At 63.4% G+C, this 20,559-nt stretch overlaps 2 protein-coding genes across 4 annotated transcripts; one reads left to right on the forward strand and one right to left on the reverse strand.

Moving 5' to 3' along the window:
• The first annotated feature begins 636 nt into the window (after nucleotides 1-636).
• Nucleotides 637-16,132, forward strand: CPLX2 (complexin 2). Of its 3 annotated transcripts, none has more exons than XM_030957364.1 (5): nucleotides 637-774; nucleotides 5,164-5,260; nucleotides 13,772-13,879; nucleotides 14,358-14,533; nucleotides 14,705-16,132. In XM_030957364.1, the coding sequence occupies exons 3-5, from the start codon at nucleotides 13,849-13,851 to the stop codon at nucleotides 14,900-14,902; spliced, it is 405 nt and encodes a 134-aa protein (XP_030813224.1). In that variant the 5' UTR covers nucleotides 637-774; nucleotides 5,164-5,260; nucleotides 13,772-13,848; the 3' UTR covers nucleotides 14,903-16,132. The 3 variants fall into 3 exon arrangements, with proteins under 3 accessions (XP_030813224.1, XP_030813225.1, XP_030813226.1); XM_030957365.1 differs by lacking the exon at nucleotides 637-774 and adding an exon at nucleotides 5,029-5,039; XM_030957366.1 differs by lacking the exons at nucleotides 637-774; nucleotides 5,164-5,260 and adding an exon at nucleotides 11,597-11,627.
• A 1,002-nt stretch (nucleotides 16,133-17,134) lies between these two features.
• On the reverse strand, nucleotides 17,135-20,557 carry THOC3 (THO complex 3). The gene is made up of 6 exons (XM_030957320.1): nucleotides 20,335-20,557; nucleotides 19,804-19,960; nucleotides 18,868-19,072; nucleotides 18,379-18,540; nucleotides 18,191-18,291; nucleotides 17,135-17,864 (listed from the first exon to the last, which is right to left on the reverse strand). Exons 1-6 carry the CDS (start codon nucleotides 20,515-20,517, stop codon nucleotides 17,701-17,703), a joined length of 972 nt encoding a protein of 323 aa, XP_030813180.1. The 5' UTR covers nucleotides 20,518-20,557; the 3' UTR covers nucleotides 17,135-17,700.
• Nucleotides 20,558-20,559: the final 2 nt, after the last annotated feature.

The following is a 20,559-nucleotide window of genomic DNA, read 5'->3' on the forward strand; positions in this document are numbered from 1 at the left end:
CCTCCAGCAGGTTCATGGCTCTTCACCACCCCCATCCTCAGGACAACCTGTGAGAGAACCTGGGCAAGGGCTTTGTGCAGCAGGGCTCTGATCTGGGGAGCACTGCTGGCACCTGAGACACCCAGGGGTGCCCTGTCTAGAGACCCTTGCTCCTCTGGAGGCCTTGGCAGTGCCACGGGGGAGGAATCACCAACTCAGGGGGGCAGAGAAGCACCAGGGCCTGTGGGGAGACAGCAAATATTAGAAAGAATTGCTGGATGGGGAGGAACTGGCAGGTCCAGGGGGTCCAGAGGGATGGCCGGGGAGTGGGGGGAATTGCTGGGCACTGGAGAAACGGGTGGCCATCAATGGGGTACTGGGAGACACGGCCACGCACCGGGGGTGGCTGTCATGGCACCGGAGGCACAGGCGGTACCGGGAGGGACGCTTGGTACCGGGGGTGATGCGGGGTGAGGGGGGCACAGCCGGGTTGCAGGGGGCGGATGGTTGAATAGCGGGGTGAGGGCATTTCGGTACCGGAGGAGCAATTACCGGGTACCGCGGGAACCCGCCCTGTACCGGGGCGGAAGGCCGGGCCGGGGGCTGCCGCCCGGGGCGCGGGGCGGTCCGGAGGCGGGCACGGAGGCGGCCCCGCCCGGGAGGCCGTGCGGCGGAGGGGGAGCCAGCACCGGGCCCCCCCTGTACCGCTACGGCTCCCGCCTCCCCTTCCGGCGGCGGCTCCTTCTCCGCGCCGGGGGCGGACGGGGCGCACCGGAGCCGCGCCGAGCCAGCCAGGTGGGTGCGGGACCGGGCCGTGCCGGGCCGTGCCGTGCCGCAGAGCCCGGGGGGGCGGGCACGGGCGCGGGGATCGGCCCGCCGAGCCTCCCGGGGCCGCCGGCTTATATAACGGGGCGGCGGCCGCGGAGCGGCGGGATGCGGCATGCGGGGCGGGATGCGGGGAGGATGCAGGTGATGCGGGGTGCGGGGAGCCAGGCAGAGCTGAGCGGCGCCCCCCGGCTGCCCACCCGCAGCTCTGGGGAGGGGGGACACGCCGCTGTGCAGGGCATGGCAGGAGATGGGCTGTCACCCCCGCACCGGGCTTTGGATGCCCCTCCGTGCCCGGCCATGCCCTGCCGGGGCTCCGCAGAGCGGGGCTGAGGGCAGGCAGAGGATGCGACCTGATCCCGCCGTCACCCCCTGCCCGCAGCCGGGGTCTCCGTGCACCTTTCTGCCGTGGGCATCTCGGTACCTGCGGGCTCCAGCCGTGCCTCCCCATCAGGGGCTCCCTCCTGCACCCCGCTCTCCATCCACGGCTCAGTCCAACCACTCGTGGAGCGTCCCAGCCTCACCGTTCCCAGTCCCCAGAGGTTCGACCCCTCTCCCCTCTGCGCTGTCCCCACACGGCACCTCCTGAGCCCCCCAGCCCAGCCCCTGTCCCCGCCGTGTCCCCAGCGCCACGGTGCAGCACAGGGGCAGGTGGCTGCTGTGATCCAGGCCTTGGCAGCACGCGGTGGCAGTGCCACCCGCATGGCACCGGCGTGACCGGGCAGCCGCTGCCCGAGGCTGGCAGTGCAGTGAGTCAGAGCACAGAGGCAGGGCTGGCACCGTCGCTCAGATCAGGGCTCAGGGCTTCTCCCTGCCACCTGCCAGGCTCCCTGCTCAGGCTCCACCAGCTGCTGGCCAGGGCTGGTGAAGGAACCGGAGTGATTTGAGTCAAGCTGAGGGGCTGGGTTTGGAAATTGAGGATGAGGAAGGAGGGGCTGGACATTCAGAGAGTTGCCCTCCCTGCCAAACCTGCCCTTGTGCCTCAGAGGCTGCAGGACCCCCAAGGATTGCCAGGTCAGGCTCCTGCATGGAAACAAAGGAGCTCAGTCCCCATCCAATAGCACTGCTCACAGTGTCTGACCCTCACCCTCCTGGGGAAACTGGAGATGGCTCAGCTGAGACAAACTGGCACAGAAAAATGTCTCAAAGTCTCACTTGGCTGTGGGCCGAGTGTTTGTTTCTTCGATTGCCTTGCTTGATGACATTAGTATTGAAATGACCCCGAGCAGACAGAGCTCAGGACACCTCACTGCCCTGGAGGATGATTGTGGTTCACACCTGGGCTCTTCCCTGGGTTTCTGCAGGGGCTGCTGCCAGGCAAAGCCCACCAGGCCCATACCAAGGGAGCTGTGCTGAGTTGCCCAGCCTGGTTTCTGCTCTGGAGATGAGAAGTCCCTGTGGAAAACCCCTCTGGGGAAGAGGTGGTGATCACTGGCAGTGTGGCACATCTCCATTCCTACCCCTGTGGCCTGGAGCTCTGGCATGGCAGGAGAGCGTGGTCACTGAGCTGCATGGCACCGAGCCCAGGCCCTTGGGCATCACACGCTTCCCCAGCAGCCAGGGCTGGACCCAGAGGATCTTCCCCGTGTCCAGAGGATCTCTGCTCTCACCCACAGCCTCTGTGTTCCTGGCCAGGCCTTCCCATTTGTTCTTATGCCAGCATCATCCTGGAGTTTAAATGCTCCCTCTCCCTCCCTGGTGTTTATTCTCTGGGTGTATTTATAGAGAGCAATCAGGCCTGCTCAGCCAGGGTAAACAAGCCGTGCTCCTGCTCCTGCTCTCGCCTGAGCGCCCTCTGCTCATCCCAGGAGCTTTACCCTCTGCCTCTCCTGCTCCCCCCGAGCCTCCCTGCCTGCAGAGACCCCTCCAGCTGCCTTGTCCAGCTGTGGGCTCTGCAGGCTGTGCCTGGCCAGGAGCCTCTGCCACCTTTGCCGTGCTGTTCTGCACCACCCTGCTCCTCCTGCACACAGCCAGAGCAGCAGGACCATCCGTCCCTAGCTGGTGTCACCAGCCCCTCTGTGACACTCAGAAACATTGAAATCATCTCAGTCAAATCCCAGAGCCCCACAGTGGTGCAACCCAGACCTGCCCCAGGCTGAGGGGAGAGGAATTGTGCCAGAGCAATTGAGATGCTTGAGGCTGAGGATCTTTGCCTTTCAAAGGCAAGGCAGGTCAGCTCAGGTACAGACCTCACCTGGGCAATGCCTCTGGGGGCTGCCCACTGTGGCATGGCACCCTGAGTCCTCTGCACCCTGCATGAGAGCCAGGACAGCACACTGCCAGCACAGGCTGGCCCCAGACACTGTGACTCTGAGCCCTCCTTCTCACCTGCTGCCCAGACTGGAAACTGGTGCCAGACCCAAGGCAGGCCCCAGGAGCATCTCCCTTGGGCAGGGGAAGGGCTTTGAGATGTGCCTGAGTTTCTCAGCCCGTGCACCTCAGTGCTCACCCTCCTCCTTCCCCAGCCTCCCCTCCTCTCAGACACTTGGACAAGCTCAGCTGCTCAGGCAGGGTGCTGAGGGCTGGATGTGCCAAAGCAGAAGAGCTGTGGACTCACTGATGTCTCATCTCGAGCATTCAGTTTTCCCTGGATACTGTGTCTTGTGTCCAGACTGGATGAGAACATCCCTGCCAGCACCTGGGGGCCCTGCTGTCCCTGGAGCTGGGGCTGTTCTGGCACCATCACCCTGCTCTGCTGTTCCTGTCCTCTGCTGTGGCTGTGCTTGGTGTCTGGACAGACAGACAGACAGACAGACTGAGCTGGTGCAGCTGTCCAGGTGAGATGCATCTTCATGATACTGCCAGGCTCTGCCTATTGCAAAGGAGATAAAAAAACCTCTTTGGTCTGGCTGAAATAAAAAATACCCTGCAGGGATGAGAGCAGCACCTGCAGGGATGAGAGCAGCACCCCTCAGGACTCTCTGCTTTCTCTCAGGTGCCTGGGCAGGGTGTTCCTGCTCTTCCCACCCTCTGGGGTTTCAGCAGACAAATATCTGCTGATGTGCACCCCAGGCCATGGCAGCATAGCCAAGCTGCCTCTCCCAGCCCAGCTGTGTCCTTGGCACGGCGCTGTCTGGAAACCAGACACCCCCAGGAGCGCATCCCTGCAGCTCTGCAGCCCATCTCACCCTGCTCCAGAGCCTTCCCACCTCCCAAAGGAGGCAGTGGTTGTCCCCAGCAAAGGTCACCTTCACGCTGCTGCTGAGCCCTTTGCAGGCTGAGCTCTCTGCACTGCAATTCCCAGGGCACCAGGCACCGTTCTGGGGTCTCCTTGAGCTTCCGCTGGGGACCCTTGGCCTCTTTCCACAGCCAGCCTCCCCAAGCCCTGTTCCCAGGGGCTGTCAGTGCCTCCTGCTCCCAGGGCTGGGATGAGGAATCGCTCTGTAAAGCTTTTCAAAATGCAGGCTCCATCCAGCCATGGCAGCCCCTGCTCCTCCACAGCGTCGGTGTTTGCCTGGGTTTCCCCTGCCTCCCCTGGGTCATGGATTTATCTCCAATTTGCCAAAGCCTCCCTCCTTCCCCAGGGTGGAGGAGAAGCCTTTGCTTGAAGTCAGGATGAATTTGTAACTTCCCCAGGAACCTGCTCCTCCAGTGCAGAGGAGAAATCGCGCTCATGACACGTCGCAGTGACAGGAGCCACACCACAGGGACAGCCCAGCCCAGGAACTGCCAGCGTGGCACCCAGAACTGGCACCCAGGTCCCTGCACAGCCCCTGCCCATGCCAGCATCCCCCTGCATCTCCCCAAGCATCACAGGGGGATTTCAAGGGCATTTGAGGAAGGGATGAGATCCCCAGACAGAAGTTTCCTGAGGTCCAGCAGGAGGGGGGAGCCCAAAGCCCCATCAGACTTCTTCCAGTTGCTGAGTCTGAGCAAAGATTTTTGTCTGGTGGCTTGTTTTAACTTGCCATTATGTTCTCCAAAGAAGAAATTCATCATGTGCAAGCTAAGGAAGGCAGAGTCAATGTGAAATTTTAAAACCTTTAAGGAGTTGAGAGCCCTCTAAATTTTTAATGAAGGCATCCGAACTGCCGGGTACCTGCAGAGATGGCCAGGAGCCCTCTGCCAGCAGCAGAGCGGGTGCCCCTGATCCAGGAGAGGAGGAGCTGCCACCTCCTGCAGCCTGTCACCCTCTGCACACCCTGATGGGCTCCCACCTGCAGGGACATGGTGGCTCTGGGCAGCAGAGCCCATCCTTGGAGATGGGGATGCAGGGAGCACACAGAGCCAGCCAGGTGGAGGAGAGGGCAGCAAGCAGTGCTCTGTCTGTCCCCCATCAAGGGGTTCCCCTTTGTCTGTCCCCCCTGGTGCTGTGGCCCCTCCAAGGCCCTCATGCTGTCGCTGTTGGTGTCTCTGCAGGCCCTGCTCTCCCTGCGATGCACAGCCACCCCCACGAGGTCCTTGTCCCCTGCATTAGGTGCTGAAGCAGCAGGCTCCTGGTGCTGCACACACCAAGGTAGGCAGCGCTGTGGCTCTTGGGGGGCTGGGGGGCCATTTCACTATTTCACTCCCCGTGGTGTGGGGGGCACAGCAGAGTCATGGGATGGATGGGGAGGCTCAGAGGCACCACCTGGGGCTGCCTCAGTGGAGCCAGTCAGGTCACCCAGGATGGGGGGGTCTCACCTTGGTGACACTCTGATGCAGGCAAGAGGCACCTGAAGCAGCTCAGGAGCAGGCAGAGGCCAGGGGAGTGAGGACCAGCTCAGGATCTCAGCAGATGCTGGGCACGGTCCCACCTGGAGACCATGGCAAGTGATGGTGACTGTGGAGGTGGCACAGGGCCAGGAGTTTTTTGCTCTTCTTCTTTTTCTTTTTCTTTTTTTTTTTTTTTTTTTCATTTGAAAGCCCCCAGATGGGAAAGTTATGAGCCAAACCCCTCTGAAAGCAGCCAAGAATGAATTTTCTGGCCCAAGCCCCAGCAGCTCTTGGAGCATCACGGTGCCTGTCCACAGCAGAAGCCCCCTGCACAGGCAGCTGGGTGGGCAGCAAGCCCCACACCCAGCCCAGCTGCTCCTGGGGTCCCCTCCCCACCTCCCCAGCCAGGGCAGCTCAGGCTCATCCTGCTGCTCCCACCAAGCTGCAGCTTGGCCTGAGCCCAGGCACCCAGATGTCCCCCCCAGGCTGCCATGGAGCCCCCACCATGCAGCCATCTGCTGCCAGCAGGGTGCCCCTGGTGTCACCCCCCCATCCAGCTCTGTTGCCCAGGCCATGGGGCATTCAGGGCTCCCAAATCCCCCCTCTCACAGGATACAATGAGCCCTTCACCCACAGAGCAGGTGCTCTCCCAGAGCCAGGCTGGGAGTTTGGGCCAAGCATCCCTGCTCCTCGCTTCCTCCCACTCCCCAGCACTGCTGGTACAGAGAGGGGTTAAAGCACCCCAGTCTTTGTCCTCGGGTGCCCCAAAGAGCTCACAGGATCTTTGTAAAAGCAATGCTCTATCAGCATGAGGCTGAACCTCAGGGGAGCAGTGCCAAGGGTCTCATTTTTAGGGTGTTTTGGCTGGAGAGGGGACAGGTGGGAGCTGCCATTGCTCTGCTCTGACCTGGATGCCCAGCCTTGAGCCAATCATGCCCTTGTCCTTCGTGTCTTTTTCCTGCCAGTGAAATGAGGGTGGGTATAACCACTTTGAGTCTTTCTGTGGGGAGTGGGTGTCCAAATCCCATGCTGACACAGAGCCAGTAGATGATCCCTGTGCATCCACTACCCACACAGTCCTGACCACCTCAGTCTGTGGTGTCTGCACGGGCCCTGTCAGTGTGGCAAGGATGAAAATCCATGTGTGCACAGGGTGAGGGGCTGGACAGGCAGCACAGGGGCTCAGGAGGTTTTTCTCTGCTGCCCAAGCAGAGCCTGGTGTGCTGTGCCCAGCCCGGCTCCGCACCGGCCCTGCAGAGCTGCGGGTGTGCGTGCCTGCCATAAATATTGATGGGGTGCACTCGGCGCCAGCGTGCCCTTGGAGAGGCCATGGGGGTGGAAATGCTGTCCCTGCTGCGTGGGCAGGGCAGCACAGCCTGGGGGACGGCACCAAGGTGAGCACAGTGTCTGTTCCTGGGAGGTGGGAGCCATCCTATATGGATAGGGGGTTGGAAGCGGCCAGGTGAGTAAGGCCAGGGGTCATAAACCTGTTTGGGGAGCTGGCCAGACCTGCAGTGAGCCTTAATGTGGCAGCTGAGCCTGCAGAGAGCCACCAGGGCCTGTCCCCAGCAGCCACAGCAGGATAAACAGCGAGGGGCTGCAGTGCCTCTGTTTAACAATGCACAGCACAGAGACACCGGACACACGCAGGGAGTCGGGAGTGCAGGGATGAGGAGTCACCACTGCAGCACTCCAGTGGCGAAGTCCATCCCAGCAGGGACCCCTGGCACTCCCAGGTCCATCCCAGCAGGGACCCCTGGCACTCACAGATCCATCCTGGTGTGCCCCAGTGCTCATGTGGACTCCTTGGGGCTCTGGGTGGCTCTGAGACCGGGGCTGGGTGAGCAGGGGGCACAGAGCAGTGGTGGCGAAGCCAAGGTGCTCAGTCACACCATGGCTGACAGCCCAGCCACTCTGGAGATGTCTGAGCTGGAGGCTGGAGCTGAGTCCCTGTCCCCTTGGGAGGTCTCGCTGGGAGATTCAGCCCCTGCATCGCTGTGTGACACAGATGTGGGTGTAGATGGCAATTTTGGGGAGCTCTGGAGGGCTGAGCAGCCCCGGGAGCATCCCTCTCTCTCTGGTACCCTCCTGGGACACTGCCATGCTGGGAACAGCTGGAATTACAGGCTCGGTGCTCTCCTCTCCCCATCCCTGGGCCAGCCGCAGCCTCCGCGGCCCCGCAGGCAGGGCTGGGACGAGCGGGTTCGTGATGGGGCCGCGCAGGGTGAGCTCACAGCCGCTGCTGTGCATGGCCCCGGGCGCAGCGAGGAGCAGCCCCGTGATCCAGCCCCGCTGCTCTGGCAGCTCCCTGGCACCCAGTGCTCCCCAAAGCACGCTGCACCCCGAGAGGGGCAGGGATGGGCTGGGGGTGCCCCCTGCACCCCTTGTCCAGCCGGGAGAAAGTGACAGTGACAGGGCTGTGGCAGCAATGCAGGTGGGCAGTAATGCAGAGGGTGTGATGCAGGGGATGCAGCAACAGCCGCAGTGTCAGCCCAGAGCCCCTCTGGCTGCAGGGGTGCACAGGGTGGGCAGCAGGATCCCCCCCAAACCAGCCAGCAAAGCCCAGAGCCAGGGAGAGCCCCAGGGCTTGGGGCTGGCAGAAGTTACCCCATAAGGGTGGGTTTTGCCCCTTTGCTCTGTCCCTCTCTGGTGAGCTCAGGGGGCCCTGCCACAGCTGGAGCTTCATGGTGGAGCGGGGATCAGGCTGTGGCATGAGCCCACCTCCCTCCCCAAGCCCCAGGGCTCCTGGTGAGTGCTGAGCAAACAGAGCACACTCACAGCCCGTGTCTGACATGGGTGTGATAAGGGCTGAGGGGGTGCTGGGGGGTCTGTGACTTGCTGCAGGGACAGAGTGGTGGCCCCAGCATCCTCAGGGTCTGGACATGGGTGGCTCTGAGCCCCACAGAGTCTCCTTGCCCTGAGCACAGCATGAGGCAGTGACGCCAGGTCCCCGCTGTCCCCAGCAGTCCGTGCTCAGCCGCTGAGCTGGAGGGGCTGTTGTCTCCAGACTGACCCCAGAGCACGGCTGGTGCCTGTCCCTGTCCCTGTCCCTGTCCCCGCCGGGCGCCAGCCCCAAGGGACCAGAGCTGCTCTTCAGAGGCTGCAGCTGCTGCATGTTTCGTGCTGCCTCTTCCTCTTCTCCCCGCTGCTGTTTTTGTTTTGTTTAAGAGGCTGGGTTACGAATTTTAAACAGGCTCCTGAAAAACCCAATTACCTCCAGAAGACAACCTGATAAAACCTGCCTAAGTGGCACTGTGGAAATCGCCTTGTGCAGCAGCTGAGGGAAAACCAACATAACAAAGCCTTTGGAAATGGAGTTAACCACTTTTAATCCCTCGGTGCAATGAGAAGGACCAATAATTATTTTCTGCAAAGATGTTGGGGGGCGGATAAGTGAAATAACTGCCCTGGGCTAATGGGTGACAGCAGGCTGGGCTGGCAGTGCTGCGGGGATGGGTGCAGCTATTCCTTCTGCCTGGGGGCTTTGAAAGGGCCCACAGAGGCTGTGACCTTGCAGGGTCCCTGTCTGGCTGTCAGGGGACAATGGGGACGATGCCAGCAGGCAGGTGCCACTCAGGCATTGCTGACAGCGGATGCTGCGGTCGATGTGGTGGCACCAGCCAGCCCCATCCCCTCCCTGGGTGCCAGCTTGGAGGGGAGCATGGCGCTGCTGGGGCCCTGGCACCTGTGCTGACTCCACAGAGGCGTTTGCAGGGTTTGGTGGCGCTCAGAGCTTCCTCCCCCATTTGGCTACGGTGCTGCTACCCAGCCCCTCACACCTCTCCACTTCCCTCCCCTTCCTGCCTCCCCCAGAGCTCCAGGCAGGCACCCAGCAGGTGACACTGCCCAGGATGATGCCAAGGAACAGCTGGGCCTAAAGGAGTGCCCACACTGGGCACGAGCCCCAGGAGCATCCCCCAAACACCAGCTCAGCTCTGGGACTGCGGGGCTCCCCTGGATCCACCTCTGTCCCACAGCAGGGCTGTGCAGGACAGGAGGCAATGCCCAGGGCTGCTCTTCCCATGGGATCCTGGCCAGCAGGGCAGAGCTGGGTGCCCCCCAGCCCAGCAGCTGTGGTGGCACTGCCAGCACTGGCAGCTGGAGTGCTGGGGTGGGTGGCCTCAGCTCACACGAGCGTCGTGCTTCCTGCAGCAGAAGGGACGGGGGCTGCCTCGCCCACCTCCCCGGGCCGCCCAAACCCACGTGGGGACAGTGCCTGGGGACAGTGCCTGGGGACAGTGCTGGGGACAGTGCCTGGGGACAGTGCCTGGGGACAGTGCCTGGGGACAGTGCTCCAGGCCACTGACTCCCAAGAAAGGCAAGCCCGATTTAGCACTGGGCACTTGCACAAGGGATGTCCCTGCCAGTTTGGCCTCATCTGATACTGGGAGCAGTCCTCTCTGGCACACTGGGATCTACTGGGGGAGGCTGTGCTTAATGAGCCGAGGCATCTCCAAAGATTGAAAGACTCAAGGACCCATCCCAGGAACAAAAGGAGGCGTTTGTCAGGCGCTGAGAGACGGGCTCGTTAATTCCTCCTGGCTGTCACACTTATCTGTAATGAATTTGTGCTCCGCTGCATTATTTTTAATACAATAGGAGCGGTGCCGCCCGCCCACCGCCCGGCTGCCGGGAGCGCTGACGTCAACGCCCGGAGCAGGGCTGCCGCAGGACGGACGGACGGACGGACAGACGGACGGGCCAAGCACGGGCCTGTCTTGCCGCCCACGTGCCCGTCCCACCAGCTGCCAGCAGGCAGAGCGGGGCTGGGCACTTGGGCAGGAGGGTTTTTTACCTTGGAGGTGGAAAAAGGAGTTGTTGGTCAGTGCCAGGCTGAGGGCTCGGGGCTGCTGGAGATGGGTTGTGCCAGGGGTTGTTTTTGGGAGCAGTGAGAGCGGGTGAACAAGAGGGACAAGTCCCTGATGTGCTGTCCCTGTGCTGAGAGTTGTCCGTGGCAGCGGCCGTGCGCTGAGGCAGGAGCTGGCAGCGGCTGTGCACGCACAGATCTGCCGGTGCATCTCTCTGGAGGTGGCACTTGCGAGCCAGTTTTGTCCCCCCTGGCTGTGAGATGTCCCCCCACTCCTGCCCCACATCCTGCATCGCCCCCAGCCTTCCCACAGCAGCCCCAGCAGCATCTCTGCAGCCCACCCCAAGGGGCCTGTGGGGGCAGCTGCAGCCTGTCCCAGCTCCCTGCAGCCTCCCACGTTTAGAGGGGGCCATCCCTGAATGGATCCCACACCCCGACCCTCTGCAGTGCCTTTCTGGGCCCCTGCAGGCTGCTGGTCCAGGCTGCTCACTATCAAACACCGGCTATCCCAAAGCTCGGCTCCAAGTGCCACTGATGTGGTTCGCACAGGGCTCATCTCTAAGAATCCGGGGCTGGATTAATGAGGAGGCACCGGCTGCCGCTCTGAGGAGCACACAGCGTCCCTGTGCATCGGGACAGGGGTGGGGAGCCCTGTCCCGCACTGCAGAGGAGGAACACAGGAGGGGCTGCAGGAGCCCATCTGCCTTCGGGCAGGTGCAGGGAGGCCAGGCACGGTGGTGCACCCCATTTCCTACCCACGAACCCTTTGCTGAAGGGGGTTCTGAGCTCCGTGGGATTAATATACCATAGACCCCCTCTGGCATCCCCTCCCTGAGCTCCCCAAACCTGCCCTGGGAGCCCCGCGGGGGGAGCAGCACCAAAAATCCAAAGCTTGGGCCCCCGAGCAGCAGCTCTTGGCGGAAGGGGGAGGGAGGGTGATATGATTTATCAGGGACTTTAATTAAACTCCCGCAGCCGCCCCGCATCGCTGCAGAGGAGGCCGGGGAGGTGCGGGTCGGGGGGTCGAGTGAGGGAGCCGGGGGGTGCGGGACCGGGGGCACCTCGGGCTGATGAAAGCCTCGTTTCCCCGTTAATTGCCGCGGCGGTGAATCATTAACCCCGCGCTGGAGGCGCTGCCCTGTCCGAGGGGCCCCGTCCTGGTGAGCGGCGCGGGGCTCCCCGGGACGTTTCCCGGGGGGCGTGCGGCGTTTCCCGGGCGGGGTCCCGCACCCCGCCGCGGACCCCGCGGGGGCCGGTCCGCGCGGTGCCGGGGGGTGTCGCTCCGGGCGGGCCCACGCGTGCCGCCGGGGGCGGGAGGGGCCGGGCCGCGGCGGGGCGGGGCGGGGCGGAGCGGCGGCAGCGGCGAGCGGCGGCGGAGCCGGTGAGTGCCGGTGCTGAAGGGACAGCGCCGCCGCTGCGGCACCGGGCGGCCCCGGGCGGCGGGCGGGGCCCCGCGCCGCAGACCCCGGGATGGGCTGGGGGGGAGAGGGGTCCCCGCGGCACCGCGTCCCCTGCGCGACCCTCGCCCCCCGCGCGGTTCCCGCCTTCCCCGTGTCCCCGCGTTCCCCCTCCTCCCCGGTGTCCCCTGCGCCCCCGGTGCGCGTTCCCCGACCCGGGTTCCCCCCTCGTCGTCCTTGTGCCTGCGCCCCACCTTCCCCCCCCTCCCCACGGCGGCGCGCCCCCCGCGTCCCGCACCCCGCTGCGGTCCCGGTGTCCCCCGCATGCCGGGCGTCCGCTACGTCCCGTGTCCCCGCTGTCCCCCGCCTTCCCGGCGCCCCCCCGTGTCTCCTGCGTCTCTGCAGCCCCGGTATCCCGGTGCCTGCCGGTGTTCCCCCCGTTTGCTGTGTTCGCCCTGCGTCGCCCGTGCACCTCCCGATGTCCCCCACGTACCCCGCTATCGCTACGAGCCCCCCCGCCGCGCGACCCCAGTGCTCCGGTGCTCCCCGTGATCCTTGCCCACGGTCCCGGTGTCCCTGTGCTCTCCGGTGTTCCCCCGTCCCCGGTGCCCCCCCAGGCCCCCGCTGCAGTCCCAGGGCTCAGCATAGTACTGCCCGGAGGAGCCCCCCCAAATTGTCGCGGGGTGCCCCGGGGCTGTCAGCAGCAAACTTCTCGGGGTCACAGCTCGTGCAGCCCCCCCAGTCCCAGGGGGTTCCGGGGAGCCGGGGTGGGGGTACCCGCTGGGCTGCAGCACCCACCGGGCACGTACACACACACACACACACACACACGCTGCAAACTGCACCCCCAGGCTCCGAGCACAGCCTGCAGCACCCCACTCACACGGGGCACGTGGGGAGCACGGGCACCCCCCCACACACCCTCTGCCTGTAATCCCCCGCATGCACACACACGCACACACAGCACACAAGCAGCCTGCAACACCCCCACACGTACACACACGCGACACAGTCTGCAAATTTGTGCTCAGCCCCCCGTGCAGCCTGCAAACCCACGGACCTGCACACACAACCCCCCCACACTCACACTCACACAGCCTGCAGCACCCCCCGAGCGTGCAAACTCACGCACACCCGCAGCACAAACACCCAGCAGGCAGGCACAGCCCGCAGCCCTGCGTGCACACACATCCGCAGAGCCCGCAGACCCCAAAACTCGCGCACGCACGCGCTCCGAGCTGGCAAACAGGCTGCAAACCCGCACACCACGGGGGCACACGCAACCTGCAGCCCCACAAACTTACCCACACGCGTGTGTGCACACACCCCCCATGCAAACACAGCCTGCAGGCACCCGCAAACACACCTCTTGAGCAAACACAGCCCGCACGCAGAGCTCACACACAGCGCACGCACGCACCCGCAGCACCCACTCTGTCCTGCACAGGCAGTGACCCTGCACGGTGTCACCCACCCGCCAGGCAGTGCCCCTGCATGGTGTCACCCACTCTGCCCTGCACAGGCAGTGCCCCTGCACAGTGTCACCCACCTGCAGCACCCGCATGGATCACACACACAGTCACAGGCTGCTGCCTGCAACCCCTGCAGCCCCCAAGTGCTGCTGCAAGCTGCCAACAGCCTCTTCCCCATCCCTCTGCAGAGCACTCGTGCTGCCATAGACACACACACGCACACACAGCACCCCGGGTCCGGCTGTGCCACACTGGTACCCCCACACAAGGTCTGTCACCCCCTCCTGCACAGCAGGGACACACGGTGCATGGTGGTGTGGTGGGTCCCCATCCCACCAGCCCCCAAGCAGCACACCAGGGCTCCTGGTGCCACACCAAGGGCAGTGCTGAGGGGGAACATCCCTCTGGAGTCCCTGCCTTGGTGCCTCCACAGGTCCTCAAGGCCAGAAGGGATGTAGGGAGGGGGCTGAGGGGAGCAGGCACTGTCACTCTCTGCCTGCAGACCCCAGAACCTCCCTCTGCCCATCCTGGCAGGCATTTGGGCTGAGGATGCAGAGGGTGCAAAGCACAGCCCCAGAGATCATTCCATCCCTCAGCCTGAGCAGCAGGGAACCTCAGCATGGTATCCCCAACCTTGTCCTTCTCTGCCTGCACAGGTGGCCCAGGTCAGCAAGCCCGGAGAGCGGTGGATGAGCGCTGGGCACTGGCCTAGCCACACGCACACACCGGCACCATGGACTTCGTCATGAAGCAAGCGCTGGGCGGTGAGTGGGAGCTGTTTCCCCTCAAGGGTCCCCCTCTGGGAGCAATGCTGGCCCAGCACCCCAGTACTGCAGTGGGAGGGACGTGGCAAGGGGACAGAGTCACACAGAGAGCCACCAGCAGTGGGGAGCTGCTGCTGGAGCCTTCCAGGTTTCCCATCTCCAGTGCCATCAGCGGCTGGCTGGGGAATCCTGGCTGTTCTGCTACTAAGTGGGATTCCCCAGCAGGTCCCCTGGGTGCTGAAGAAGGAGCTGCTGGCATCTCCCCCAGCTGACACTGAACTAGGGCAGAACAGCCAGCTCGTGGTACTCCCCATCCCCACAGCCTCCCGAGCCTGCACTTCAGCACAAGTGGCCCTGGGGATGTCCCAGGTCCTTCTTGCCAGGGACCTCCTTGCCCTCCCTGCTGCTGCAGGGGCTTTGGCAGCAGGACCAGGCTGCAGCACCCTTGGGGACCGACCAAGGGCCTTATTATGCACAGGAGCCACCAAGGACATGGGGAAGATGCTGGGGGGCGAGGAGGAGAAGGATCCCGACGCGCAGAAGAAGGAGGAGGAGAGGCAGGAAGCCCTGCGCCAGCAGGAGGAGGAGCGGAAAGCCAAGCATGCCCGCATGGAAGCGGAGCGGGAGAAAGTCCGGCAGCAGATCCGTGACAAGGTGGGCACACACCTCCCCTGTGCCCGCCCCTGCCTGTGGCAGCCGGGCTGGGGCTGGGACAGGGAGCCGGCACGGCCGGGAGGAGGGTGGCCCAAGCCGGTGGCGATGGGCGCGGGGCACAGCGCAGGCAGTGCCCACTGCCTGCCCTGCTGAGAGCCTGTGTCCTCTCAGTACGGGCTGAAGAAGAAGGAGGAGAAGGAAGCAGAGGAGAAAGCTGCTCTGGAGCAGCCGTGTGAGGGCAGCCTGACGCGCCCCAAGAAGGCGATCCCGGCAGGCTGTGGGGACGAGGAAGAGGAGGAGGAGGAGAGCATCCTGGACACCGTCCTCAAGTACCTGCCCGGCCCACTGCAGGATATGTTCAAGAAGTAACAGCACCGTCAACCCTGCCATAGGGTGCTGGGGCACGGGCGCCCTCTCTCCTACAACTCCTCCATCAGTTCCCTTGGCCCCGGAGAGGGGGTCCCCACACCCCCTCCCATCCCCTCCTGCCCTGTCCCCCAACCAGACCAAAAGCCCGCCCCGTCCCGTCCAGGCAGGGCCCCCCCCACCACGCCAAAGGGGAGCAGCCCTGGCCGGACAGGGCGAACCGGGACCAAATGCACTGATGTAACCTCGCGGCAGGCTAGGGGCACCCAGGCCCTACCGGCCCCCCCGGGGTGGCTCCTCGTGCCCCCTGCCCTGCCCCTTCTCTTCTCCCAGGGGACCCCAGGAGGCCTCTGCTCGCCTGCCCCCGTCCCCAACACTGCCATCCCCCTGCCCCCTCCCGCCCTGGGCCAAGCCCAAAGCACAAAGCCAGGCGCCCTGCCCGCAGCTCCCCCATCCCCGGTCGTCGGGCACGGGGGTCCCCCGGGGCTGCCCGGTGTGCTCCTGCATCGGGGGGTTGGAGGGGACCCCCCTCCCCGCATCTCTGGCCCCATAGTTAAAGCCATATCAGTTAGACTGCAATACTTCAGCACCGGGAGCAGCGGGCGCCGCGCTCCGCCAACCGTGTACAAAGGCACGCGCGGGGCAGGGGCCCCCCTGCCCCGTCCCCGTCCCCGCCGCTCGCTCGTCCGTGTCTTGGCCCCGCTGGCCCCCGTCCTCGCATTAGTGTCTCTGTGCCAGGGTGCGCCCCGTCGCTCCATGCGTCCTCGTGTCCGCTGCTCTGACTCCCACCCCCGCGTCCCCACTGTCCCTGGGGGCCGCCCGCGGCGCCCCTCGCCGTGCTGCGGGACCCCCACTCTGTCCCCTGCAATAACGCCAGCGCGGGGCCGAGGGCTGCCGGGCCAGTCCCGGGCTGGGGGTACGCGGCTGCCCTCACCTGACGCTGGACACGTGGGTCCCCGGGCCTGGGAAGGGATCCCTGGGCAAGCGCCCCGGGATGTCCCAGGAGCCGCTGCTTGCACCCCAGCGGGGGGAGGCAGGGGCACGCCCTCATCCCGGCCCGTCTCTTGCCACACCGTGCTCCCCCTCCCTGTGCTTCCTCAGCCACGGCCCCCGGCCGCTCACCAGGGCCCTCCCGGGAAGTGGCGGGCAGCTCGGGGCCCCACAGACATGCTGTGACCATCCTGCTCGAACTAGTCTTTGACGATCTAATAAAATAAAGGGATTTGTACATTGCTCCGGCCTCTTCTCATCCGTTGCTTTCCTGGGTCCCCGTGTCAGCTCCCTCACCCCACCAACCTCAGGGTTGAAATGTGGCAGCTCATCACAGGTGGGCTGGCCCCCAGCCAGGCCTCTACAGGAGCAGGAAGCAGCCACATGTGGCTCCCAGAGTCCTGCTCATTCCTGCTGCCTTCCTACTCCACAGGCATCTCTCCTTTCTGGGGTTGGGGACAAGACAAAAGGGATGTCCCACAGACATGGCATGAGGGTTTCTCCCCCTTTCCCTTGACTCCAGGACTCCCCTCACTGAATGACTGGGGATACCCAGGGGTCCAAGGGCTGTTTCTGATGGGTCACAGCATTCCACCACTCCAAGAGAGGAGCATGAGGCTGTGGGCACGGTGCGCCTCATGCCCCCACACCAAGGCAGCAGCCCTGGCAGTGCCCAGGCTTGGCACAGCTCGGGAGGCTTCAGCCTGGTGCCAGCCTCAGCTCTGACTGATGTGCCATCATTTACCAGCAAAGAGCTCAGCTGTTACCCAGGCGGCATCGGCAGAGCAGTCACCCAGGAAACCTTCTGTCAGAAGGAAATACAAGGGCAGAGAATGGCAGATCTCTCACAGGCAAGGACTCCACTGCAGGCAGGCTGTGCCCTGTGACCCGGCACGGTGCAGGCAGAAATCCCCAGAGCCCTCCCTGGGCACTGGGCACAGGGCAGGGGAAGGGCTGTGCCCGGGGCTGGCGGCCGTGGCACGGAACCCGCAGCGTCCTCCATGTCCCGATCTGAGCAGTGTCCCCGCTGTCACCTGTCCCCACCGTGGGGACGCAGCGCCCCCTGGTGCGGTGACAGCGCAGGACAGGGGACACCGAGAGCGAGGACAGGCAGCGAGGACAAGAGCGACAATCCCCGACAGACCCCTCGGCCAGGGCCTTGCTATGGCCAAGGGAAGGAGGAAGGGGAAGGGAGAGCAGCTCAGCACCCCCCTTTTTCCCCTTCAAATAGCCACAGGCACCTTCTTTAAGGAAGAGGATTTATCAAAATTAGAAAAAGACACCACAAATATTTTTAAAAAGCCCCAGTTGGGAAAACATCTACCAGTTCAAATCCCCCCACCCACCCTCCCCTCACTGCCCCAGCACAGGGAAGGGACATTGGATGTCTGGGAGGGGGAGAGGCAGATTGTGCTCCCAGAGCTGCCCTTGCTACCAGGCTTTTGGGGACAAGGGGACAGTCACATATCTCATCACTGCTGGGGAGCCTGGTCAAAGCAGAGCACCTCCCATGGGAGGCTCCTCAGCAGCCACCTTCAGTGACTGATTTTCTTTGGCCACTTGCCTTTGGAACAAGCCCCCCACGGCCCAGAGAGGAGGCAGCAGAGGGGGGCTCTGCCAGAATCCCCCCATTCTCCCCAGCACAGAGCTGCCTTTTTATAAAGCTCCCAAGAACAGGACACAGCGAGCTGAGCCCGAGGTCAAAGACCTGCCAGGCTGGCAAGGAGATGAGCCAGCTCCTTGCCCCACCTGTGCTAAGCTCCCACCCTCGAGGGCAGGCAGGTGTTGCATCCCTGGGTGCAGCAGCTTCATCAGGAGTCGTTGGGGAGCCCGAAGAGCTTGACAGTGCCAGCCTCCCTGCTGCTGTCGTATTTGCCATCTTTGTCGTCACAGGCGAAGGCCAGCAGAGGCCTCTTCGGGTGCCAGGCCACTGTGAAGGTGGGGGACTCACACTGCACCTCCCAGAGCTTCTCTCCTGCATGGAAAAGGAGCCACGTCAGCCTGGAGAGCCTCCAGCCCCCTCTGCTGCTCACCTCCCCGAGCCAAGCACCTGCTGCTTCCCGCAGCAAAGGGGAGAGGCAGCACAAACGCGGCTCCAGCGCCTTGTAGACACCCAGTGACAAGGTACAGACATGACAGGCATGTCTGCCACAGACTTCTGAGGCACAGGCTCCCCCTTATGGCATTCTCTGCACAGGAAAGCTCTTCCTTAGCAGACGGATTCTCCCTGTGTCCTCCCAGCTCCACCAGCACTTCTCCAGCCAATTCCCTCCTTGCTGTTCTCCAAAATAAAACCATTACCTGTCTCCACCTCAGCAATGTCAATGAAGTGATCTTCTGATGCCGAGGCCAGCATCTTCCCATCATGGCTGAAGCTCAACGTCCGCACGGGCCAGTCAAGCCTGCAGCAACCCAGGGGAGCAGACAGTGAGGCACTGCCACCCCAGTCCCCAGAGAGGGGGAAAACAATTTGGGACAGCTCTGCCTACCTGGAGAAGCACCTCACACACACCAGCTCATCCACATCCCAGAGGCTGACCAGTGCATCAGCACTGCCTGTGGCAAAGTACTTCCCCATGGGGTCAAACTTGATGCAGATGCAGTTGGAAGGATGGGCATTGATGGACTGGATGGGTTTCAGCTCTGGGTAGCTGTGGAGGTGAAGGGAGAGGGCAGGGAGCAGTGAGAGAAGCACAGGGATTTCCTGGAGCAGGGCAGGCATGAGGCACACCAGGGCTGGAAGCAAACCCTGCCGAGGCAGGACTCACTGAGTGTCCAGTGAAGGAGACAAAGCATCAGGGACCATTTTGGGGAGCTGAGCCCAGCCCACAGCTGTGGCAACCTCAGCTCCAAGCAAGCTCATTCCCACCAGAGGGCAGGGGATTGCTGGGATGGGGGGCTCAGGTTTCCCAAAAGCAGCAAAGGCACCTGCAAATGACTGCAGCTACCCCAGCCACCCAGCAGCCACGGGCACCTGCCTGAGGATGTTGATGCAGCCATTGCCATTGGTGAGGAAGAACATGTTGTTATCGTTGTTCCAGGAGATCTCGTTCACCTCAAACTTGAACTGTTCCTCAGCTTTGGAGCGATGTGTCTTGGCATCAATGAAGGTGACCACATCATCCTTGTTCCCCACGGCAATGGTCTGCCCGTCAGGGCTCCAGCAGATGTTGATGTTCTCACCTGAAAGGACAGAAAGGCAGCAGGTCCCACTTCCACTCCAACCATTCCCAGCTGGGAAAGACTGCCAGTTCTTCAGTCTGACACACAAACTCTGCACAGCAGCGATACGGCAAAACCAAACTTGTGACAAGTACAGCTTGAAGACAACATGCCACAGCCCATTTCATGGGGACCACAGCAATCACCACACAAGGTCATGCCAAAGTTCCTCTGAATCCAGTCATCTCTGAGATCCAGAAAAAGCAGAAGCCAAAAATACCTTCGAATAAAGGTAAGAACATGGCAGGTTGCTGTTACACAATTTTACAGTGCCATTCCCAGCCCCAACAACTCAAAACTGGACAGACCATAGATGGTATTTGGGTTAAGCATCACATGAATTCAAACTGTTTTTCTGAGTCCACACAAACTTTCATTTCCACCACTGTTCTCTATAAACATGCTTTCCCCCAGTGTCCAGCCCCACAGCCCACTGACTCCAGAGACAAGTACAAATGACATTTTAACAGCCAGCAGCATATTTCAGCAGTTCTACCAGTCCTGAGCCCACAGTAAATCAGCTCTCACATGATGAGTGCAACACAAATATAAAGCAGTTAGCAGAGATGTCCCAACCAGAAACAACCACAGGAAAGGTGCAAAGAAGCTCTGTGCCACTGCGGATGGGTCCCACACAGCTTAGCTCCTGCCGGGACCCAGCTGGGAAGGTGCCCTGGGAAGGCAGGACTCACCTTTGGTGTTGACAGTGGCGATGCACTTGGTGGTGCGGACGTCCCAGATGCGGATGGTTTTGTCCCCTGACGCTGTGACAAACAGGTCCGGGTTGCTGGGGTGCCAGCAGAGCTGATCCACGCTGTCCCCGTGGCCGCGGTAGTTGTTCTCCTTCACCTGGAGGGAGCGGGCAGACGACGTGAGGCTGTGCCCAGCTCTGCTCCAGCTCCTGCCCGCATCCCAGCACGCTGCATCCCTGCTGGGACAGATCAGGAGGGGCCCCGGCCACGCTCCCGCTCACGGCCAGCCAGGATGGAGAACCCCGCCGGGCACCACCAGCTCCGTTCCCGGCCGGCAGACCCGGCCTGCGCTGCCCCTGGCGATGCTCCTGTTCCGGTGCACCCCGGGTACCCACCCCAGGCCCGGCACCGACCACCGGGACACTCTCCCGCTTCCGGACCCCAGCCCAAGCAGCCGCGCCCGGACCGCCCAAGGGCTCCCGGTACCGACCCGCACCGCCCCCGCCCGCCCGATGCCGGCGGATCTCTCACCAGCCGGTCCTTCTCGAGCAGGAAGACGCTGGCGGTCTTGTCGAAGGAGCCGGAGGCGAGGCGGCGGCCGCAGCAGCTCCAGGCCACCGAGTGCACCTTGGCGCCGTGCGCCGGGAACTCGCGGCTCCGCGTGTTGGCGCGGAACAGCTCCTGCATGGCCTGCACGTAGGGCGACACGGCCATGGCGGGGCCGCCGCCGCCACCGCCACCGCCGCGCGCGCCCCG

The sequence above is a fragment of the Camarhynchus parvulus genome, chromosome 13, assembly GCF_901933205.1.
Source record: "Camarhynchus parvulus chromosome 13, STF_HiC, whole genome shotgun sequence".
Lineage (NCBI taxonomy): Eukaryota > Metazoa > Chordata > Aves > Passeriformes > Thraupidae > Camarhynchus > Camarhynchus parvulus.